Source organism: Saccostrea echinata, unplaced genomic scaffold (genome assembly GCF_033153115.1).
Source record: "Saccostrea echinata isolate AGI-Se365-2 ecotype Australia unplaced genomic scaffold, CSIRO_AGI_Sech_v1 ptg000027l, whole genome shotgun sequence".
Classification (NCBI taxonomy): Eukaryota; Metazoa; Mollusca; class Bivalvia; order Ostreida; family Ostreidae; genus Saccostrea; species Saccostrea echinata.
The window spans coordinates 821,770-841,891 of NW_026889776.1; the positions used below are offsets into that span (position 1 = coordinate 821,770).

The 20,122-nt window shown below is 34.0% G+C and overlaps 1 protein-coding gene across 1 annotated transcript in view; it reads left to right on the forward strand.

Annotated features, from left to right (window-relative positions):
- Nucleotides 1-20,122, forward strand: part of LOC133193089 (uncharacterized) — a 185,423-nt gene that overhangs the window by 87,846 nt on the left and 77,455 nt on the right. Inside the window, exon 6 of the mRNA XM_061329063.1 lies at nucleotides 5,476-5,507. Within this exon, the coding sequence (XP_061185047.1) occupies nucleotides 5,476-5,507 (32 nt within the window). The remainder of the gene's footprint in view (nucleotides 1-5,475; nucleotides 5,508-20,122) is intronic.

The following is a 20,122-nucleotide window of genomic DNA, read 5'->3' on the forward strand; positions in this document are numbered from 1 at the left end:
GACTATCTAAGCCAATTGATTCCCAAAGAAAACTGCATAGGAAGGGTTTTTTTGTACACTTTTTAACGGGTAAAATTCATTCGACGCTCGATAGAATTTTCAAATACAAGTGAAATATTGAGGCGGTTAAGTTACATCCGTCCGACCTAGTATTTTGTATGCAATAATATTGTAAGTTAGGAAGAAAATAATACAAACTCAAAAGTACTTAATTTTATTTTCGATTTTCCTGACAATTAAAAATGTGACCTCTACATACAATTATCGTTTTTAATTATATACATCCTGTTTAATGTTCATGAAAGAAATAGCAACTCGTTAAATAATAACATAAGAGAGATAAATAAACTGTTTCTTTAATACGCAAAGAAAGTGGTCTTTTCGGCATTCAAAATGCATTGAATTTGAAGTGAATAAGTGAAAGGCAGTTAAGACTAGCTGATTAAAACAAGCGAGTGATAATTAAATGGTAAGACGGAATCATATGAAAGATTTGAAATGATTTTAAAGTAATTTTCCACAAAGCGCAACTATCTCATCAATGCAATGTTTATAAGAATAAATATGCAACTTTCTTGTAATTGAGCGAATAAAATATAAATTGAAATGTACTAGCGACTTAATCAAAGATATGAAATAATCTGAAAGATTCAACATATTTATCCACTCATCACTTAGTTAAAATGTTTTGGAATGGCCATTCTATGGTTTGTTTTGTGTATGACCTTAGGTCGCTGGTTCACACGCCGATTGATCCTCGGTGTCCTCTTTTGCCACGCGCTATCGAGGGAGGGGTTACATAATTGTAAACACACGAGGTGAATGTAAAAGGCGTGTACATAATGGCTGTGAATAGTCTCTGTTTAAAGTTTTGTTTTATTTTCTAACTTTATTGCTTGTTTTTATATGATAAGAAGAAAATGTTATCTTTTTTCCCTGTTTAGTAGACTGGTTTATCCAAATTTGAAAAGAAACGAAATAAAAGGGAAAGTTGTCAGTAAATAATTTGGAAATAAAGCACAAAATACTTCAAAAACCTGATTCTAAAGAATATTAGCATCTAATATAGCAAGGTTTATTATTTATAGTAAGTTTATTTTAATTACACGCATGAAGAGCTCTTGTTTACTTGCTGAATGAAAACAGTAACCTGTATATGTGTTATGCTTCTAGCTCATTTAGAACACAAGACTCAAACAAATATAACGTTTTCATGAGATCAATAAGATGTTAAAGAACAACTTTAATTCCGGCAGCTATTTCGAAATATTTACCGTTTTTGAGTTATAAAGCAAAAACTTTAAAGGGCCCCAGATCCCTAATTGTAGGGGCCAGACCCTTTTTATTGGTCTCAAATGAAAGGCCTTAAAATTGTGCACAACTTTTATTCTACATGTTTTATCAAAATATTTTTAGTTTAGAAGATAAAAAGGAAAATATGTGTAAATTTTCGCTCTTTTTGGCGTTCTAATTTTTGACCCCTCTCTAGCGCCATTTTGAATACAGAAATTGAAAAACAAAAACCGATGTGCACAACTTCAGTGCTTCTATTATTTAAATTCGGTAGAATTTCTACTCCAGCTTCAGTAGTCTCTGAGCCTTTGTATGGAAATGAAGCCTCCTAAATTTTCATTTAAAGGGAGATAACCCAAAAGCGGAAGTGGGTTTTTGAAATGTTTGAGAGCATTCTGATAGAGTTTTGTAACGCTTTTAAACCCTGCAAATTTGAGCAAAATCCGTTGAGAAATGAGCAAGATATGAGGTCTCAAAGTTGGCGTCTAGGAAAGAAAAAAAAGAATAATAAGAATAATCTTAACCATCAGAATCAGTAAAAGGTCTCCCGCTGGAGCGGAAGACCTTAATAATAATAGAAAACAGACGGAAAACAATAAGAAGAATCAGTAGAATCACTATAGGTCTTCTTCCATTGAGAACTGAAGACCTAATAATAAGAAACAGTAGAATCACTATAGGTCTTCCGTTGAAAACAAAAGACCTAATAGCTAGAAACTCATTGCGAGCAATGAGAGGTCTTCCGTCCGATTCTGAAAATAAAAACGAAAATTCAAGCTGAAAAAGTGATAAAAAAATTCAGACACTCTGGAAATTTAACCCTGGTCGTCAGCGTGAAAATTCAACGTGCTATCTCCTTAAACCGGACGTTGACGTTTTCAAGGTTACTCTAGACATTTGCACTCTGAATAACATATTTAAAATTCATTTCAAATACTTTATCTATAAAGAATATTTATTGGAAAGTAAAATACTCAAATTATTTTGTTTTTCTCTTATAACCGGAAGTTATCGTATTTGTTTCCGGTGGGACCAACATCTTTCGAATCTGCGAAAAAGATGCAATAAAGTAATGCAATTTTTAATTAAAAAAAGAAAAGTTGAAATTTTTGACACGTGCTTTTTGTTTACCTCTGTAAACATATGCTTTATTGGTTTTCACCACTTAGAGAGTTCTACACGGGAGATCACTCTCAATCACTAGTGAAAAAAACCCATGTATTAACCTTTTTTTCTCACGAAAACTTTGACTTGCCAATGTCTGTAAAATATATTGTGGGTCCTTCAAAAATGCAAGGATTTTTAAGGATTTATTTAAAACAAATCAAAATAGCGCAGGATTCACACAGAAAAAAAAGCATCATTTATAAAGATGAAAACGTAAATTAAAGATAAAAAATGAGGAAGAAAATTCAGACATAATCGGGATTAAACCAGAATTAATAGAACACCGTTGACGTTGGAGGTTAGTGTGCAAGGTACCAGCCACCCGAGGAGCTCCGAGTGCCGACCTGCTCGTCGGAGTTTACGGAGACAGCCGCCATTTTGGACCCGCTTCAAATTTTAAAATGCGAATATCTAGAGTTTGGATTTATAAATTTTTAAACAAATTATATATAAAACCCTTTTGGAAATGCCTCTATTAACCCTACTAGTATCAAAGAAAAATATTGAAAACAAAAAAGTTAGAAAATTCAACTTTTTAAATTCGCATCCGGTAACGACCGGAAGTACCGACGACGAACGAAAGATCATGTTCCGGCTAGGATTTATCACGATCTATAATCCCTGAAAGTTTCCACATTGATATATTTTACCGTTCTTGAGATTATCTGCGGACAAAATGTCTTTTTAAATTCAGAAAATGGTCCGTAACCTGGCACCGGAAGTGATTTACCAAAAAATCTCTCAGATAAAATAACTTCAGATTACAACAGGATTTATTTAAAACAAATGAAAATAGAGCAGGATTCACACAGAAAAAGAGCATCATTTATAAAGATGAAAACGTAAATTAAAGGTAAAAAATGAGAAAGAAACCAGAATTAATAGAACATCGTTGACGTTAGAGGTTAGTGTGCGAGGTACCAGCCACCCGAGGAGCTCCGAGTGCCGACCTGCTCGTCGGAGTTTACGGAGACAGCCGCCATTTTGGACCCGCTTCAAATTTTAAAATGCGAATATCTAGAGTTTGGATTTATAAATTTTTAAACAAATTATATATAAAACCCTTTTGGAAATGCCTCTATTAACCCTACTAATATCAAAGAAAAATATTGAAAACAAAAAAGTTAGAAAATTCAACTTTTTAAATTCGCATCTGGTAACGACCGGAAGTACCAACGACGAACGAAAGATCATGTTCCGGCTAGGATTTATCATGATCTATAATCCCTGAAAGTTTCCACATTGATATCTTTTACCGTTCTTGAGATTATCTGCGGACAAAATGTCTTTTTAAATTCAGAAAATGGTCCGAAGCTTGGCACCGGAAGTGATTTACCAAAAAAATCTCTCAGATAAAATAACTTCAGATTACAGCACATTGTTCCTGCAAATTTCATTAAATTCCATCATGCAGTCTTTGAGAAATCGCGTGCACAAAATTAGATGGGCGGAAAAATAATAATACATGTAATAAGAAGAAGAAACAGTAGAATCACTATAGGTCTTCCGTTGAAAATGGAAGACCTTATAATGCTTATCTTTACATTTTTAATTCATTGCCTTGTCTGCAAATGTGAACCTTGTTCTATCTTTCCTTCGAGTTAGTTTAATTAATGGAAGAGAAATTATAACAGTTACATTTCAATGTGAGCGTAAATTTGATTTTCGCTTATGACGTCAGCGCAACGTTCAACGTTTGTGACTTCATAATAAAAATCATCAATTAACCTCTCCATCCGTTTTATGGTGTATTGTATACCGAAGCCTTCCACACATATTATAAGCTAAGTATATTAGATTGTAAACATTTCGAATTATAAGCAACTGTTTTCCCCTTTTATTTGGTATATGAATAATAAAAATTCAAAAAATATATTCTTTTTATCCATTTTCTATTCCAGTATATCAGAAATTTCACTTCTGTAGCATGTCCAATGGCACCTTGCACCATTATGTAAATAGTGCACGTTTTTGAGGGTAACAGTTGAAACTGACACTCCAAGGAAAACCATTGTCAACCGACGCGTCAGCGTAGGTTTACAATGGTTTTCCGAGGGGTATCAATTTCAACTGTTACCCTCAAAAACGTGTAGTATTTATTTTATTATACTGAAGGTCTTATTGATTTCGGATGTCATAAAAAAAATTCGGAGATCGTCGTTAAGTTCACGCTTAGAAAGCTTTCAAACTTCCCGCTTCTATTTTTCTCAGTAAGAAAGATTTACCAACCTCTTTATTGTTTGTTTGCTACTCAGAAAGTCCTTTATCATCTAAAGTTTGCACTCGCAAGCATGTTTCGTCTGTCGTTTGTTGTTTTCTAGTAAGCTACTTCGGACGCAAGCTTTTATTGACATTGTTTATTCGGCTTCTTTCAAACGCACAACGTTTTGAGAATTCTACGGTGAAACGTACGCGCATAATTTGAACGCATGTGACATTTTCGTATTTTTTACCCATGGTCAAGTGTGTTGCTAACGCTGAGGGTAACATTCCAGATTGTTAAATGCGTCTAAACCAATCAGATTTTAGTATCTAACATGAAAGTATAATAATACGAATTGCATGCTAAATTCTGTGCGAGTGTTAAATCATATCGGTTTATTTCTTACAAAATACTACTTCCTTGAAAATATTTTAATCGTATGAAAATATGGTGGTCGGAGCATACGATGGTTCTGGATGGTCATACAGGGGCAAAGCGAAAGAACAATCCTATTTTATTTTTTCCTCCCACCATGTAGAGTCTAGGGAATGTAGAATAAAATCTTCCCTGTATTCATTTTTGAATCCAAACAAGATGTTTAACAGACGCAATAATTACTCTGTTTTGTAAAAACAATAAGTACTTGACTTCATGATGAAAAAAAAAATATGTTAAGGAAATAAAATTTTATAAAAATTACAGGTTTTATCAACAGAGATATTTTGAAAAAGTTTTAAAATGACAGTTATTGAAACCTTAATATAAACACTGTGAAAATGTACACCTGAAAAATTTTTTTTTATTTATTTTAGCAGATCAGCACTAAATGAAAATGAAGATGAAGGTAAATGTTTAAAAATGCTATTATAATATAAATTGCGAAATTTAATCTTAATTCAAAGCTTTCTGTGATTTCTGTAGATAATGCTATAGATATTTTCATACAGGACATACATTTTAAGTGGCCTAGCTAGGCTCTGATTTTAATATATGTATCTTCTTAACTAAAAAAAATGTATATTTGGTTAACTAAATCTTAATTTACAACTTATTGATATACTTTCATGATACCCGTATGATAGTATTTATATACATACAGCTTGAAAAATACGGATATATATTTAATTGCTGTGGTACAAATTTAGAAATTTATTTCAAAATTAAGGACTCTTTCATGCATAGCTTTGATCCTTCGATGTATTTGGTTCCAGTCTTTGGCACCTTTTTTCGGCTCTTCAAAGGTTTTTGGGGTTTTTTTTTTGAATATTTGGATTTCCAACTTTTGAGCGTAAGCATCACTGAAGAGACATAATTTGTTGAAATGCTCATCTGGTGCATTAAAATTGGTACCGTATATGATTTACATTCAATATTCAATATTTTTATTTAATCTATCTATATTATGATTAACCAGCTTATATATCTATAAACTAATCAATTGGGACAAATTTCAGGAAAGCATTTTTTTTTAAATATTTGTTGAAAACTATTAAGAAAAATTATGAGAAACTATTCAAAGTATATATGTGAGTACATTGAGAATAGTCATTGGAAATATTTAAGAATCATAGAATTTTGAAAGACAACACCTTACTCTAAAATGCTTCTTTTTGATAAAAATATACAATAAAACTTACCCATTCATCGGCATTGAAATTTAAATACTTAAATTTATGGTCTAGAAGGATAACGTGGATTACTTGTAAATTTAGGGATATGCGTTTTACTTTTGAGCCATTTTTAAATTTATATATTTATCTGCAAGTTTTCTCTAAATTACAAAATGTTTTAAATTGTGGAACCTTTATATCATATTTTCTTTTCATTTGATGCTACCACCTTGAGGCAAAGAAGGACCTTGAGTTGATGAAAAAAATCATTCATTTTTTAAGTTATCTAGCTGAGTAACTTATGTGACTTATTTATATCTATTTTTGTCCATCGTCGTTTGTCATATGTCAGTCATAAACATTTGAATATTTTCATCTTCTTCTCATAAACCGTTGAACTTATTTAGGTATAGAGCATCGATAGGCTAAGGGGTATAATAATTGTGAATTTCATGGCCCCTGTCTCCGTCCCATCCCCGGGGGTCCTGGAAAGGGGAAATCTATCAAAATTAATGCAATTTTCAAAAATCATCTTTTTTCTGGAACATCAAACACTCAAACTATTGGCATGATTATAATGAGCAATTAACCCTGGACTTCGTGACCTCAGGGTCAGAGAATCTGGAGTTAGTGTTGGGCTCTGTTGATCGTATATTAAAAATGCAAAAAAAAAAAATCTTTGAAAATCTCTTTATCATCCCTGTATATTTAGCAGACAAACTAAGTTCTTGGTTATGATGTGGAAGTGTACCTTTTCCAAAATTGTAAAGTTCATGCCCCTGGGTCAGGGCTGTAGTGTTAGGATGTGGCTTTATCGATTTAAAAGTGAAAATGCATTAGTTCTTATATAACTTTTTTCTCTGCTCCCAGGTGTTACGCAAACAAAGTAGGGTGAATTCACCATGCATCGGACACCCTCGCACTTCAACAAGTTCTAGCGATATCGCTACCAACCGAATATTATCAAAATGGAACTTAACATGTAGTATGTGGTTAAAATATAAATTTTTGACACAATCGTGTGCTATTTATAGAGAAAATATCATTAAAACCCGATTTAAACCAGAAAAATATCATACCTTGATCTCGGTGCTTTAAAATTAGTGATATCGAAACATTTTTATCTTTTATTAAAAAATTAAACTTCTAGTTAAATTTGAATGACTATTTTGATCCACAAATGTGAAGAGATTTTAGGTGCATCACATCGCCTTTGAAAGGCTTTACAATGCAAGTAATATGGCAACTCGCGCCTTTGTCTCGTGGGTTATCATCATCTAGTTTAAAGAAATAAATTGAGTCCACTTCTAGTCGTCATATATAGATATCTTGTATTTTCTCTTAAAATTTAGAGTTTTTATTTTCTATTTCCGTAAAAATAGCTGTCATTTGGGTTTTATATGAAAATGGAAGTGATCACCCATGCATCGGAAAGTGTCCGATGCATGGTTAATTTGTGTCCGATGTACGGTGAAATAAACATACTTCTTTAAAACAACTCTAACAAATATTATACAAACATTGAAGTAAAATTTTTGAAAATTTCTGAAAAATTATCAATTATTGATAAATTTTACCTAGGTCCGACCCATTCCGTTGACGTCTATTTAAAAGAACGACAACTCTAAAAATTGCAAAATCGTAAATTTCTGGTTACTCCCCTTTGATGATGCAAAATATGACGTAATTTCAAGGCCATTCTTGTGGTATTTTTATCACAACATGAAAATAAAAATCGGCATCATTAAAAAGTTTAAATCTTCACCTTTAAGACAGAAACAAGTAAAAACACGGGGAGACTCAGGTTCAATGAAAGTTTATTGCTTCAAATTGTCCGAAGCAAGGTATGTGTCCGATGCATGGTTAACTCACCCTAAGTGCATGATCATGACGAGAAAATGTGCCTCTTACCAAATTAAGAATTTCATGGCCCCATTTATGCTTTGAAAATCGTCTTCTCTGCCATTAGGTACTAGTAAGTTGATAAACTAAGTGCATAGTTGTGATGAGGAATGGTACCTCTTTCAAAATTATAAATTTCAGGGCTGCTTGGTCAGGAGCTCTGGTATTAGGGCGGGACTATGTTGTTTATTTAATGAAAATGAATTTAGTCTTTGAAAAGTATCTTCTCCGCTTCTGGGTATAAAGCAGAGAAACTAAGTGCATAGTTATGATGAATGTGCCTCTTCCGAAATTGTGAAATTCCTGACTCCTGAGTCAGGGGTCCTGGTCTTAGGGGATTCTATTGTTTATATAGTGATCTAGGAGGGAAATAGAGTAAAAAGTTGTAATAAGCAAGGGTAGATTTGTGAAATTCTGGACCACTGGGGAAAGTGTTATGATGTAGGATGAGGCTATATTGATCTTGGTGAAATTTGCACTCATCTGAGCTATTCCACTTTCCTATTTTCCTATTTACCTATGATAATTAAGACTAGTTCTCTGTAAAAATCAAAGAAATTCAAAGTAGGCTGACCAAGGCATGTCCTGGATGTTCTTCAAACTTGACATATGGCATCTTCTCAGATTAAAATTTAATATATGTAAAAAAAAAAATGAAGATAACCGACAGTAATCAAGCTCAAATATCCACTGGAATAATACGAATTTGGAGCAAGGCAAACACGGGCCTTTAGAAGTGGGATCAGGTGCCATGGAAGAGTAAGCATCCGCTGTCACGTCCGCTGTGTGTTCCTTGTTATGAACGAGCAAATGTTTGACATTTTTTGACATCCTCTGTTGCTATCGTAACTGGATTACAAAATTTTTGACCAAAATTGCTAATTTTGCATGGTGATCTTCCCCAAAAATTGCATTTTTACTCAATTTGTGTTTCAACCATAAGTTGGAACATAAACCCTTGTTACTAATATTTTATAAAACTACAATATCAACACCGATGTGAAAATGCGTTGCTTCTTTGTCATTTTAAATTCCGGATTGTTTGTGTAGCGATGAGAGCTCAGATGTATGCGTTGCCAGTCCAGCGCACTTAAGAGTCAAGAAGTTTTTGGTTCGATCCTTGCATGGAGCAATTTTTTTTTTTTCCTTTTTTATACAAACAATCAAGTGAATTTTATTTACTGATTTATAACTTTTAAAACAGATAAATTTGGTTCAGTTGCTCAAATTCGAAAGCAATTTTTCAAACCTACTGAAACTTCATTTCATATATCATACCATATTATCTTGTTAGGTGTTTATGTGAAGTATTGCTGTGTCACCGTAACTATTTAGATAAGTGGACTAAACTATTTCAATTTTGAAAGACTTTTTTAGTTCTTTCAATGTAAATCTAAACATTTTCCTATGTGAGTAACTTTAAAGTCTGTCTACTTCTGGTCAGCCGACCAAATCGTGGACATTTAAACCATAAACGTTTTGTACACATGAATCCTGCAGATCGCATGCCAAGTACGTCCCTCTTCTTTCTGTGAAATTAGTTCAAAACGCTATTCCTGCAACAGTTTTGGTCTGATTTCAACATACTTTGGCATAAAAGTAGACTTCACTAAGATACATAACATAATTTAGTGCATCGGTTTTTGTTTTCGATGAACGGTGTGGCCATGGTTACTAAAAATAGAAATTTCAGTGAAATACTTTTAAAACGCTACTCCTCCCACAGTTTTCGTTTGATTTCAATATAACTTGGGCACACAAGTTGACTACACTAAGATACATAAATAAGCACATTGGTTTTTGATATTGATGAACAGCGGTGCTATGGCTTCTAAATACAGAAATTTCTGTAAAATTCCTTTAAAATGGTACTTCTGCTACAGATTTGGTCTGATTTTAATATAACTTGGCACACAAGTACACTACACTAAGATACATAATTGTGTACACCGGTTTCTGATGAAGAATGTTGCCATGGTTACTAAAAATGAAAATTTCTCTGAAATTCCTTTAAACGCTACTCCTGCTACAGTTTTGGTCTAATTTCAATATATCTTGGCACACAAGTAGACTACACTAAGATACATAATTTAGCACGTTGGTTTTTAAAATCGTGTAATTAAAGAAGAGAAGAAGGTACCTTTTTAAGAAACTCTGGTCAGAAAGCAATTAGTAAAGACATGTATTTGATGGCCTTTTTAATAACATAAAATGTTATTCTAGTGATTCCAAGTAAGAAAACATTGCATTAACCCAGATATGTTGAGTAGTACAAATAAAAGGGGTAAATGAATCCATTTACAATAGACTAAAAGTGTAAATTAGATGGAAAAAAAAGAAGTATACATGTAGCTATAACAATAGTTTAATATGGTACATAAGTTAAGAATCATTCTTTGTTAATTGATTTAGCCTTAACTATCGATTAGTCTTATTTTTCATTTCAATTTATTATATTTTTTTTAAATGTTTGAAATGAAATAGAATGAAGAACTAGAGCCGAGCTCGTTGCAATGCAACGAATAGGTCTTCCGTCGGAGCTCCGGACAGAACATAGCGACCTTGAGTCAAGGTCATGCAACATTTTAAGGTTATAAACAATCCTGTAAGAGGCATCAACTTCCAATGTTTCAACAGTAGAAAGACAGTAAAAGAATGTAAAATTCCCCTGTCAGTGAACTTGAACTTGTCCAAATAATCGTGCGTCAAGCCAGGACACATTCTGCAGCTGGTTAAGAGCAAACACCATCTGTATGTCATCGACAAAAAAAATTCACAGTCACGTATTCTTTCAGACTATTCATCCAAAACATCATATTCTAAGTGACCTCAAATTTAAGTCAAGGCCATTACACACTTTGGATGATATATTTATCATCTTTTCAGTGAAATGCAAATGCATGCAATTTTTTCTATTACAAAATTAAAGACCTTTTTGTTTGTTTGTTTGTGTGTATGTTGTTTAACGTCCCTCTCGAGAATTTTTCAATCATGTGGAGACGCCACCATATTTGCCGATGGAGATCTGCAAATTTTGACCTATACTCGGCACTCATGGCCATTGAACAGTGAAGGATCTTTTTCGTGCCAGCACCTACTGCCAGATGGGACTTCAGTTTATACGGTCTCATCTGAAGGAGCGGTCTCTGCGTCCCATAGTGGGATTCGAACCTGCGACATAAGGATCAACTCCTTAATCCACGACTCTAGAGGAGACACTCTTACCACTGCGCCACGTGGGCGACTAGACCTTTTTGAATTTTACACTTATTATATCAGTGACCTTGAACTTGCCTAAAAGACCTATTTTAAGGTCAAAAACAACCTTTGAACTAATTATGAGCTTCCAGTGATACTCAATGACCAAGATATTCCTGAAAAAGAATATTGCACTTTTCTGTCAGTGACCTTGAACTTACCAGAAAGACCTTGGATCAAGGTCAAAACACATCCTTGGATCATAAGCAATCTCTGTATCAAGTAATAGCTTCCAGTGATTTTATATTACAAAGTTATAGCATGGAAAAAAATTTAATATTTATCTGCCAGTGACCTTGAACTTGCGGGAAAAACCTCTATTCAAGGTCAGGACAAACCCATCTCAAGCAATCTGAGAAAAAGTTTCCTGTGTTCCTCCCACCCCTTATAAATTTATAATCCAGGCACGAGTTTTGCCACTTCTTCTGCCAATCTAGTACTATGTTATCTCAAACCGATGGATCATAAGCAATCTTTGTTCTTAGAATGAGCTTCTAAAATTATAGCACATACAGTAATCTTACACTTTTCTGTCAGTGGCCTTGAACTTACAGGAATGACCTTGAATGAAGGTCGTGGCATACCCTTTTTGTCATAAGCAATTCCTGTATCCAGTGAGCTTCCGGTGACTCTCTATTACAGATAAATGAGTCGGACAAAACTTTGCTATTTTTTTTAAGTGACCTTGAACTTGCCGGAATGATGTTGGATCAAAACCATGACACACCCTCGGATCATTAGTAATCTTTGTACCAAGTATGACCTTCCAGTTTCTTCATAACAAAGTTATATCCTGGGCAAACTATCACGTACAGACGGACAGCTAGGCAGACGGACAGTGTGATTCCAAGACTCAAAACACCCCCACCCCAAACCAACACACTTCGTTTGGGGGGATATATAAATTCCTATGTTAAATTATGAACACTCTTTCCGGCCCAAACCTTCTCCCTGGAATCAAGATTTGAAAAATAAAATGAATGTATGCTATGTTGGAAATTTTCTCATTCTAGTCCAGGGGTTCTTGAGAATACTATTTTCAAATGACCCCATGCGCGGATCTAAAGGGGGTTGGGGGCAGTTAAATGTATATACTAAAGCAAGTAAAAGTAACCATCCCCCCCCCCTCCTAGAAAATGCAGACCCTTCCTCGATAACGCGGATCTGTGTTAAAATGGTATGAAAAGTCTTAGGTATGAAGCTTTAAAAGTCAACGACCCCCCCCCCCCCCACACACACACACACACGCACACAAACACACACACGAAATAGGTTTTTCACGTTTGTGAAAAGAATTTCTTTTTTTTTGGCACGTCAAGAAATTTCTGGGTTGAAATATTTTTTTATTGGGATCCCATCCCCCCCCCCCCCCACCCGTGGAAAAAAAATTCCTTGATCCGCGCCTGGACCCCATCTAATTTTTACTACATGTATCCGTTAAAAGAGGATGTGACCCTTCATTTGAACAAAACTTTACCAAAAATATTCTATGTTAATTTTCGTTGTTATGGCCCAGTGGTTCTTGATAAGATAAAAATGAGAAAATTTTACGTCAAGTAACTTTAGAACGACAACGACGATAACGCTTATACACGCCAAGAAAGCAAACAAAGCTGAAGAATTATGAACAGAAAAGCTTACTTTGGGCCTTTGGGCTTGGGAGATGAGATACTTATTTAAGAAATAAACAACAATGTTAAAAAGTTCTCTGGGAAATGAACTTGGTTGGTCACGTGATCAAATCCTGTGAATCCCTAAGGGCTTCTCAGATTTGATCAGGTACCAACCAAGTTCATTTCCCAGAGAACTTTTTAACATTGTTGTTTATTATTTTTATTTACATTTGAGACGAATTTTCTGAAAAAAACTGCATTTATTACATGAACGGCCCGCCGTATTCATGCTATGTTGTGACGCGAAGTGACCTAGAAGCTGTTTGGTCTTGAGAGTTCGCCTCGCTCCAACATTTGAAAACTTATATTGCTGTTCAGCAGTCCAGTTCAGGAAATATCTATTCATGATAATAAAAAAAAACAATGATCGCTACTGAGAATGATCTTACTATTATTGTATGAGTTCTTTATATAAAGTCAAAAGCGGTGATATCGTCTTCAGTTTACATACCTTCAAAGGAATTTCGGGTTAAAAAGGTAAGCGTGATTTTAGGCTAATTAAAAACATTCTTCACACCGAAGAAAGAACTAATGATCATTTGTTGAACGAAAAAAAAAACATATATGTTTCAATAATTTTATCTTTTTCATCGCTTTAACGGCTTAGAAGTTCCGAAACCAGTGTCACCGGGACAGAAATATGTAGACAAGATATCATCTCGCTGTGTGATACGGTCACGCCATGACCTCTGACCCCCTAATAAGTTTGTACAGAATTGAACATATTTTCTCTTCAATAGGTTCATCTAAGAAAAATATTTGCAAATGTAAATAATAAAAATTGAAATTATTTTGTCATTTTTTTACGATCGACAGGCCTGCATTTCAAAGAGAGAGAGAGAGAATTTCTAGCTAGGTCTTTGAATAACAGTGACATCGGTTCAGAAAACCAGGTCCCTAGGAATGTACATGTATATAAGATAGCCAGTGCCTTTCTCTCGGAATTCATCACCTGCTTCTGTAAAGCTCCATCCTCACTTGTACTTACATAACCGGCTGCGAAGGAAAACATTCTATTTATTTCGGGGATGGGGGTATACGTATAGCGATGAGAGGCAATTTATTCACCTATACGTTCATTAAATATGAAGATTGCTTCTGAGTATTTGTATACGATCGCACGACTTTCGTGTTAATTTATAAAAGTTAGATTATGTAAGCAAATAACTAAACTAACTTTTGTTCTAGATGAATTAAATAATTACTTAGCCGTTTGTAAGTTTTTTTTAAACATTTGTACAGTGCAGGAAACTAATTTTGTTACAGCATCGATGCTGATTTTAATGCTTCCTTTGCTTGCTGATTTGAATGCTTCCTTTGCTTGCTGATTTAATGCTAGTAATCCTTATCCTGATGCTGTTTTATAATTAGGTCAATGCTACCGGAAGTAGCATCATGCTACCGGAAGTAGATAATGAATTTCAGCATTGCCGTTTAAAGCAATAAAAGTGCCTTTTACAATTATTTGATCATAATATCTCACTATGTATCAATAATGTGAGTACTTTAACCAATATTTTTTCTTTCTTTTTTAATTTTTTACTGAATTAAAACTCATTGATTTTCTGATGCTAGTAGGATAATGCTGATTTTATGTAGGTCAATGCTGGTTTTATCCTTTGCTTGCTGATGCTGATCCTGGTAATGCTGTTTTTTAAATGCTGATGCTGATGCTAGCTCGATCCTGATGCTACTAATGTTTATGCTGATGCTGGTTTATGTAACAAAATTAGTTCCCTGCACTGTAAGAACCACTTTATTTTAAAAAACAAATAATCGTCCTATTATGGGCGCCCATGATATATTAGACAGGATGTTTAATTAAAATATAATTCAGATATCGACATCCAAGAGAACAACACATTCTTTTTTTCAGTGGCGGATAAAGGAATCTAGAAAAGGGGGCCCGACCAGTTTTGGGTCGGGTAGGGGCCCAAAGCCACATAAAAATTGATTTATTAAATCTTGTGTATATTTTGGATACAAAAAGGGGGCTTGCAGGCCCCCTGAACCTCCTCTAAATCTGCCAGTGTTTTTTTTTCATTAGTCAGCCCTCGGGCTGACTAGTTACGGTGGGATAAAACTGCAAGTACGCTTGCATAATTTGGAATTCTGGGAAAAAGATGTACACGACTTGTTCTAAAGAAACTCGTGCTATTTGCTCCAACCAAAGGGCGTGATTCTTCACAAACACCCTCTAAACAAAGACGCGACCTCGATCTATTTATAGACTGCATTGTTCTTCGTCGTTCTCGACGAAAAATTAAAGAAGAGATTGTTCTAAGTGGGAAATATGATACTATGAAAATATTTCAGTGCTTCTTATAGAAGATGAGAAGTTTATATGCAGAGCACATTTAACACTTGATATATACCCTCAATCGCCGTTGCAAGTTCAAGGATGTGTGTGTATTCCTCTGCATACCTGATGCAAGACTCCCTCATCAATACCTTGCATAAGACAGGTACGGGTCGGAATTCACACAATAATCCACTTGCACAAAGGTCCCAAGACAGTGAAAAAAAAAGAATCTCTTTACTTTAATGATGAAAGTTATGAAAACGTCAGAATATCACTTAAGATGTGTAAATTCTTATAATTTACACGATGATAGACATGTACATGTAAGTGCCGCTTGTGCACGTGAACCGCGCCCACAGGTGAGAAACTGACCACAGTAGAACTGCGATAGTTGAGAGAAACTGCGCGGATTTATAGACAGCCCCCCCCCCCCCAAATTAGAGAGAGTGAGCGAGATGGAATCCAGTATCATTTTAGGGTATACGTACTGTATGTATAAAATATTTTGAATCTCCAGTTTATTACTTTATTTGGAAGCAATTCTTTTCTTTCCTAATAACACTAAAATGGATGCTTAAATTTAGAAATTGAATTAAATATACATACAGTATGCACCCTCCCCCTTCCCCTATCATGCATTGCCTCGAACCTGCATGATTAAAACTTTTATCTAATAATAATTAACACAATCTAACCCAAGGTCTACCTTCCCTTTCAGCATCATAATCTATATTATTTATAGAATTTAACAGTAAAAATGAAAATGCATACATTCTTACACGTTCAATGATTGGGATCATAGTGGCTTTGTTCATTTCTGAGACGAACTTTATCTGATGTCCGCGCCCAAGAGAAATTAATTGGAGGTCATCATAATGATCACGATGCAGTTTAACTAAAATTTATTCTATGCTTTATTATTTATTATGTAAAGAATTATGTTACAAATAAGAAAACGACTGGGCGAATTTTAACTTAGACGACAATGACTTTTAATGAACACAACACGATGGATAAAACAAATCATATACCATCACAAACCAAGAAAGAAACTTTCTGTATTCCAGTGGCTGACTCTCAGCTTTTTTAAAAAAAGCTAACCTTGTTATAAAGACTTGCAGAATACTCCAGACATTAAATAAAAATCTCGAACCCGATCTAAAACGCGTTGACAAAGTCAAACCAGACGGTTTTAGTTTTTAGGGCATTTTTACAGTGATATGAGAAAAGTCTGATAATTGCTGTTAATTTTAAGAAATAAAGTTCGTCATTTTTCAACTTCGTTCGGTATATTATTATTTACTGACAATTTTTTCCGTTAAGGAGGAACACATGGGCGAAGGATAAAAAAGAGGTATTCTGCATGTACATGTACACAACATTGTTATTGTGTACTCGGATTAAACCGAAAATCCTTCGTTACATTGTATTTGGGTATAATTTTCACATGTTCTCAGGCGAATATTCATTTATTTTTATCTGTCTAAAGACAATAATTTCAGTTGATAAAGAAATGTTTTTATTTCATCGTTTTTCCCTATCCTTTTGATTTACACGTTTGCTTTGTACACAAAAGCGTGTGTTCATATACCGCTGTTTCTACGCGCTATCGATATGATCAGGGAGAACATGATATTCTCCAGCAATTTATTTTTATGAAAACACTCAATGAAAACATATTAGGTGAAAATATATATACCGATAGTATCTTAATATCTTATTAGTATATACCTGTTTAATTGCAATGTAACCAAGCGTAACGATCGCTGGCCAGGACTTGAATATAATTTATAACCGTTATGAAAACAACTCGTCAGCTGAGCGGACCTATGATTTAAACAGTAAAATAGGGAAATTCCAGAGTTCGAAGTGTATTTATTTTGGGCGCTCTTCCACATAAACAAATAAGACCGCATTTACGCGTACTTACATGCATGTACCAGTAATTCGTATCATGGGAAAATTCAGTTTATTAGATGAAATAAAACAAATGCATAAGGTTAATCTTCCTAAACAACACGTTTTTAAAACAATCTCTAATATAACTGACGGTATAAAATAACAAAGAAATAACGGGATTGTGTAAACTTGTATTTAATTTGGAATGAGAACAAATCTTAACCTGTCAAATCATTTATAAAACATACTTCGTTTTCCAGACACTAATTGTCGTGCGTAATCTTCACATGCACTGACCAAGAGGTCACAAGTTTGAAATGTATGGCTTCTCATTGCGTGAGTTTTGTCAACACATGTCGGAGTAGACAATCTAAGCCAATTGATTCCCAAAGAAAACTGCATAGGAAGGGTTTTTTTTTTTTTTTTTTTTTTTTTTTTTACACTTTTTAACGGGTAAAATTCATTCGACGCTCGATAGAATTTTCAAATACAAGTGAAATATTTAGGTTACTTGCGTCCGACCTAGTATTTTGTATGCAATAATATTGTAAGTTAGGAAGAAAATAATACAAACTCAAAAGTAGTTAATTTTATTTTCGATTTTCCTGACAATTAAAAATGTGACCTCTACGTACAATTATCGTGATAATTATATATATAATAGTTTATTCAGGATATAACTTTGGGCAATACAGCCCATCAGTTTACAAAAAATAACATATAATAAGATATATTACAAAATTTAAGACTCTCAGTGAGCCTAAACTGGGGGGTGAAACCCCTGGTCAAGTGTTCCTCAGTCCCACAGTTCCACTCATTTATAGTATACAATAATATATATTGAACAAATTAAGTACAATACAATAAGCAGCACAATACATAATTCAAAGTTATAATACAATGTATAGCAATGATGTTTTAATGTACAGACATCTGAAAATATAAACCTTACACAGATAGAAATTAGGTTAACCTGATTGATCTTCGTTGCGTAATGTTAGAGCATAATGAATATATTTCCCTAAACCAACTAAAGTAGATATGCGGTTGGTACCCAACAATTGGATTAATTTAAAAGTACTTGGCGATTTGTAATAATATTCATTTATATATTTTTTTCTTAAATTTAGATATCTAGGGCATTGAAGAATGAAATGAAATTCGTCTTCTATTTCACGTGTATTACAAACATCGCATAATCTATCCCCTCTACTTTTGCCTTGGTACCTTCCGCATTCTATGTTAAGATAGTGAGACGAAAGTCTAATGCGGGAAATATGTTTTTTTAAATTACTCTGAAAAGGTTTTGTTAAATAGGATTGCATTTTACAGAAGTCAGATTGGACAATATGTTTATATAGAAAGCATTTTGTCGAATTATCCATAAATGCAGTGCACTCTTGGAGGTATATATCTAGGATTCTATTTTTATACACGTGCATAAAATGATCAAAGTTTATTGCTTGCTGTTTTATCCAAAATTCTCCCAGACCCAATCTAAATAGTTCCAGTTTTACATCACGAGCCCAGTTTATACTTGTTCCCGACCCATTCTCTGCATCATATCGAAGGTATTCATAAGAAGATTTTAAAATGCAGTTTTCTGTTTTTAATAATTTACACCAGAATTTCATAATTTTCAATTTCCTTTGTATAATAAGTGGATATCGTCCCAATTCTCTATAAATCATATAATTGCATACATTGCGCCTAACACCGAGGGTAATTTTACAAAAGGATAAATGCAGTCTTTCAATTTCCGGAGATTTATGAAAACCCCAGATTTCGCTTCCATATGAGATAACACTTCCAACATATGTATCAAAGAGTTGACATCGGGTTTCGACGTTGAATTCAAATTTCTGTATATTACGGTTTAAACCAAATAATGCTTTTTGACCTTATTCAGCTAATTTCTTTTGCGTAACATTGAATTTACCGTTATAATTTAAACATAATCCTAGGTAATTAAAAGAGTCGACAATTTCCAAAATTTCATTGTTATATGTCCATGAAAAATTTACGCATCCTCCTTTTCTGAATACTAAAATTTTGGTTTTTTCAGTGTTAACAGTCAAATTCCACAAGGTAACATATCCGTGTAACGCGTCAAGCATATACTGTAATTCTTCGGGTGAGTTAGCGAATATTACGGTGTCATCTGCGAACATTAAAACAAAAAGATTTAGCTCCCTTAATTCTACGGATGGGCATTTGTCGTTTATGAAGTGATTTTCCAAGTCGTTAACATACATATTGAATAGTATTGGTGATAACACTTCACCCTGGAGCAACCCGGTGTTTACTGGAAATTCTACGGATATCTCTCCAGCATTCTTGACACAAGCGCGCACGTCGACATAAAGCGATCGGATGATTCGAAGGAATTTTCCGGTAATCCCCAATTTAATCAACTTATACCATAATTTTTCTCTGTTAATTGTATCAAATGCCTTTTTATAGTCAATAAAACAGCAATATAAACGTTGTTTGTTGTTCAACTTTTGTGATATTAAACTTTGAAGCGCGAATATCGCATCAGTAGTTGATCGGCCAGTCTGAAATCCAAATTGCGCATCAGTGATAATATTTTCTGAATTGTTCCATTTCATTATTCTTTCGTTAAGAATTGATGTAAAAAGTTTTCCTAGACTGCTTGTGATGCTGATACCTCTGTAGTTTCCGGGATCGTCAGTTTTACCTTTCTTATAAATTGGAATAATAATTGCTTTAGACCACGATGTAGGAAATATACCGGAATTGAAAATTTTGTTGAAAAGGGTCAGTAGAATAGGGAGAATTATGTCACTAAACT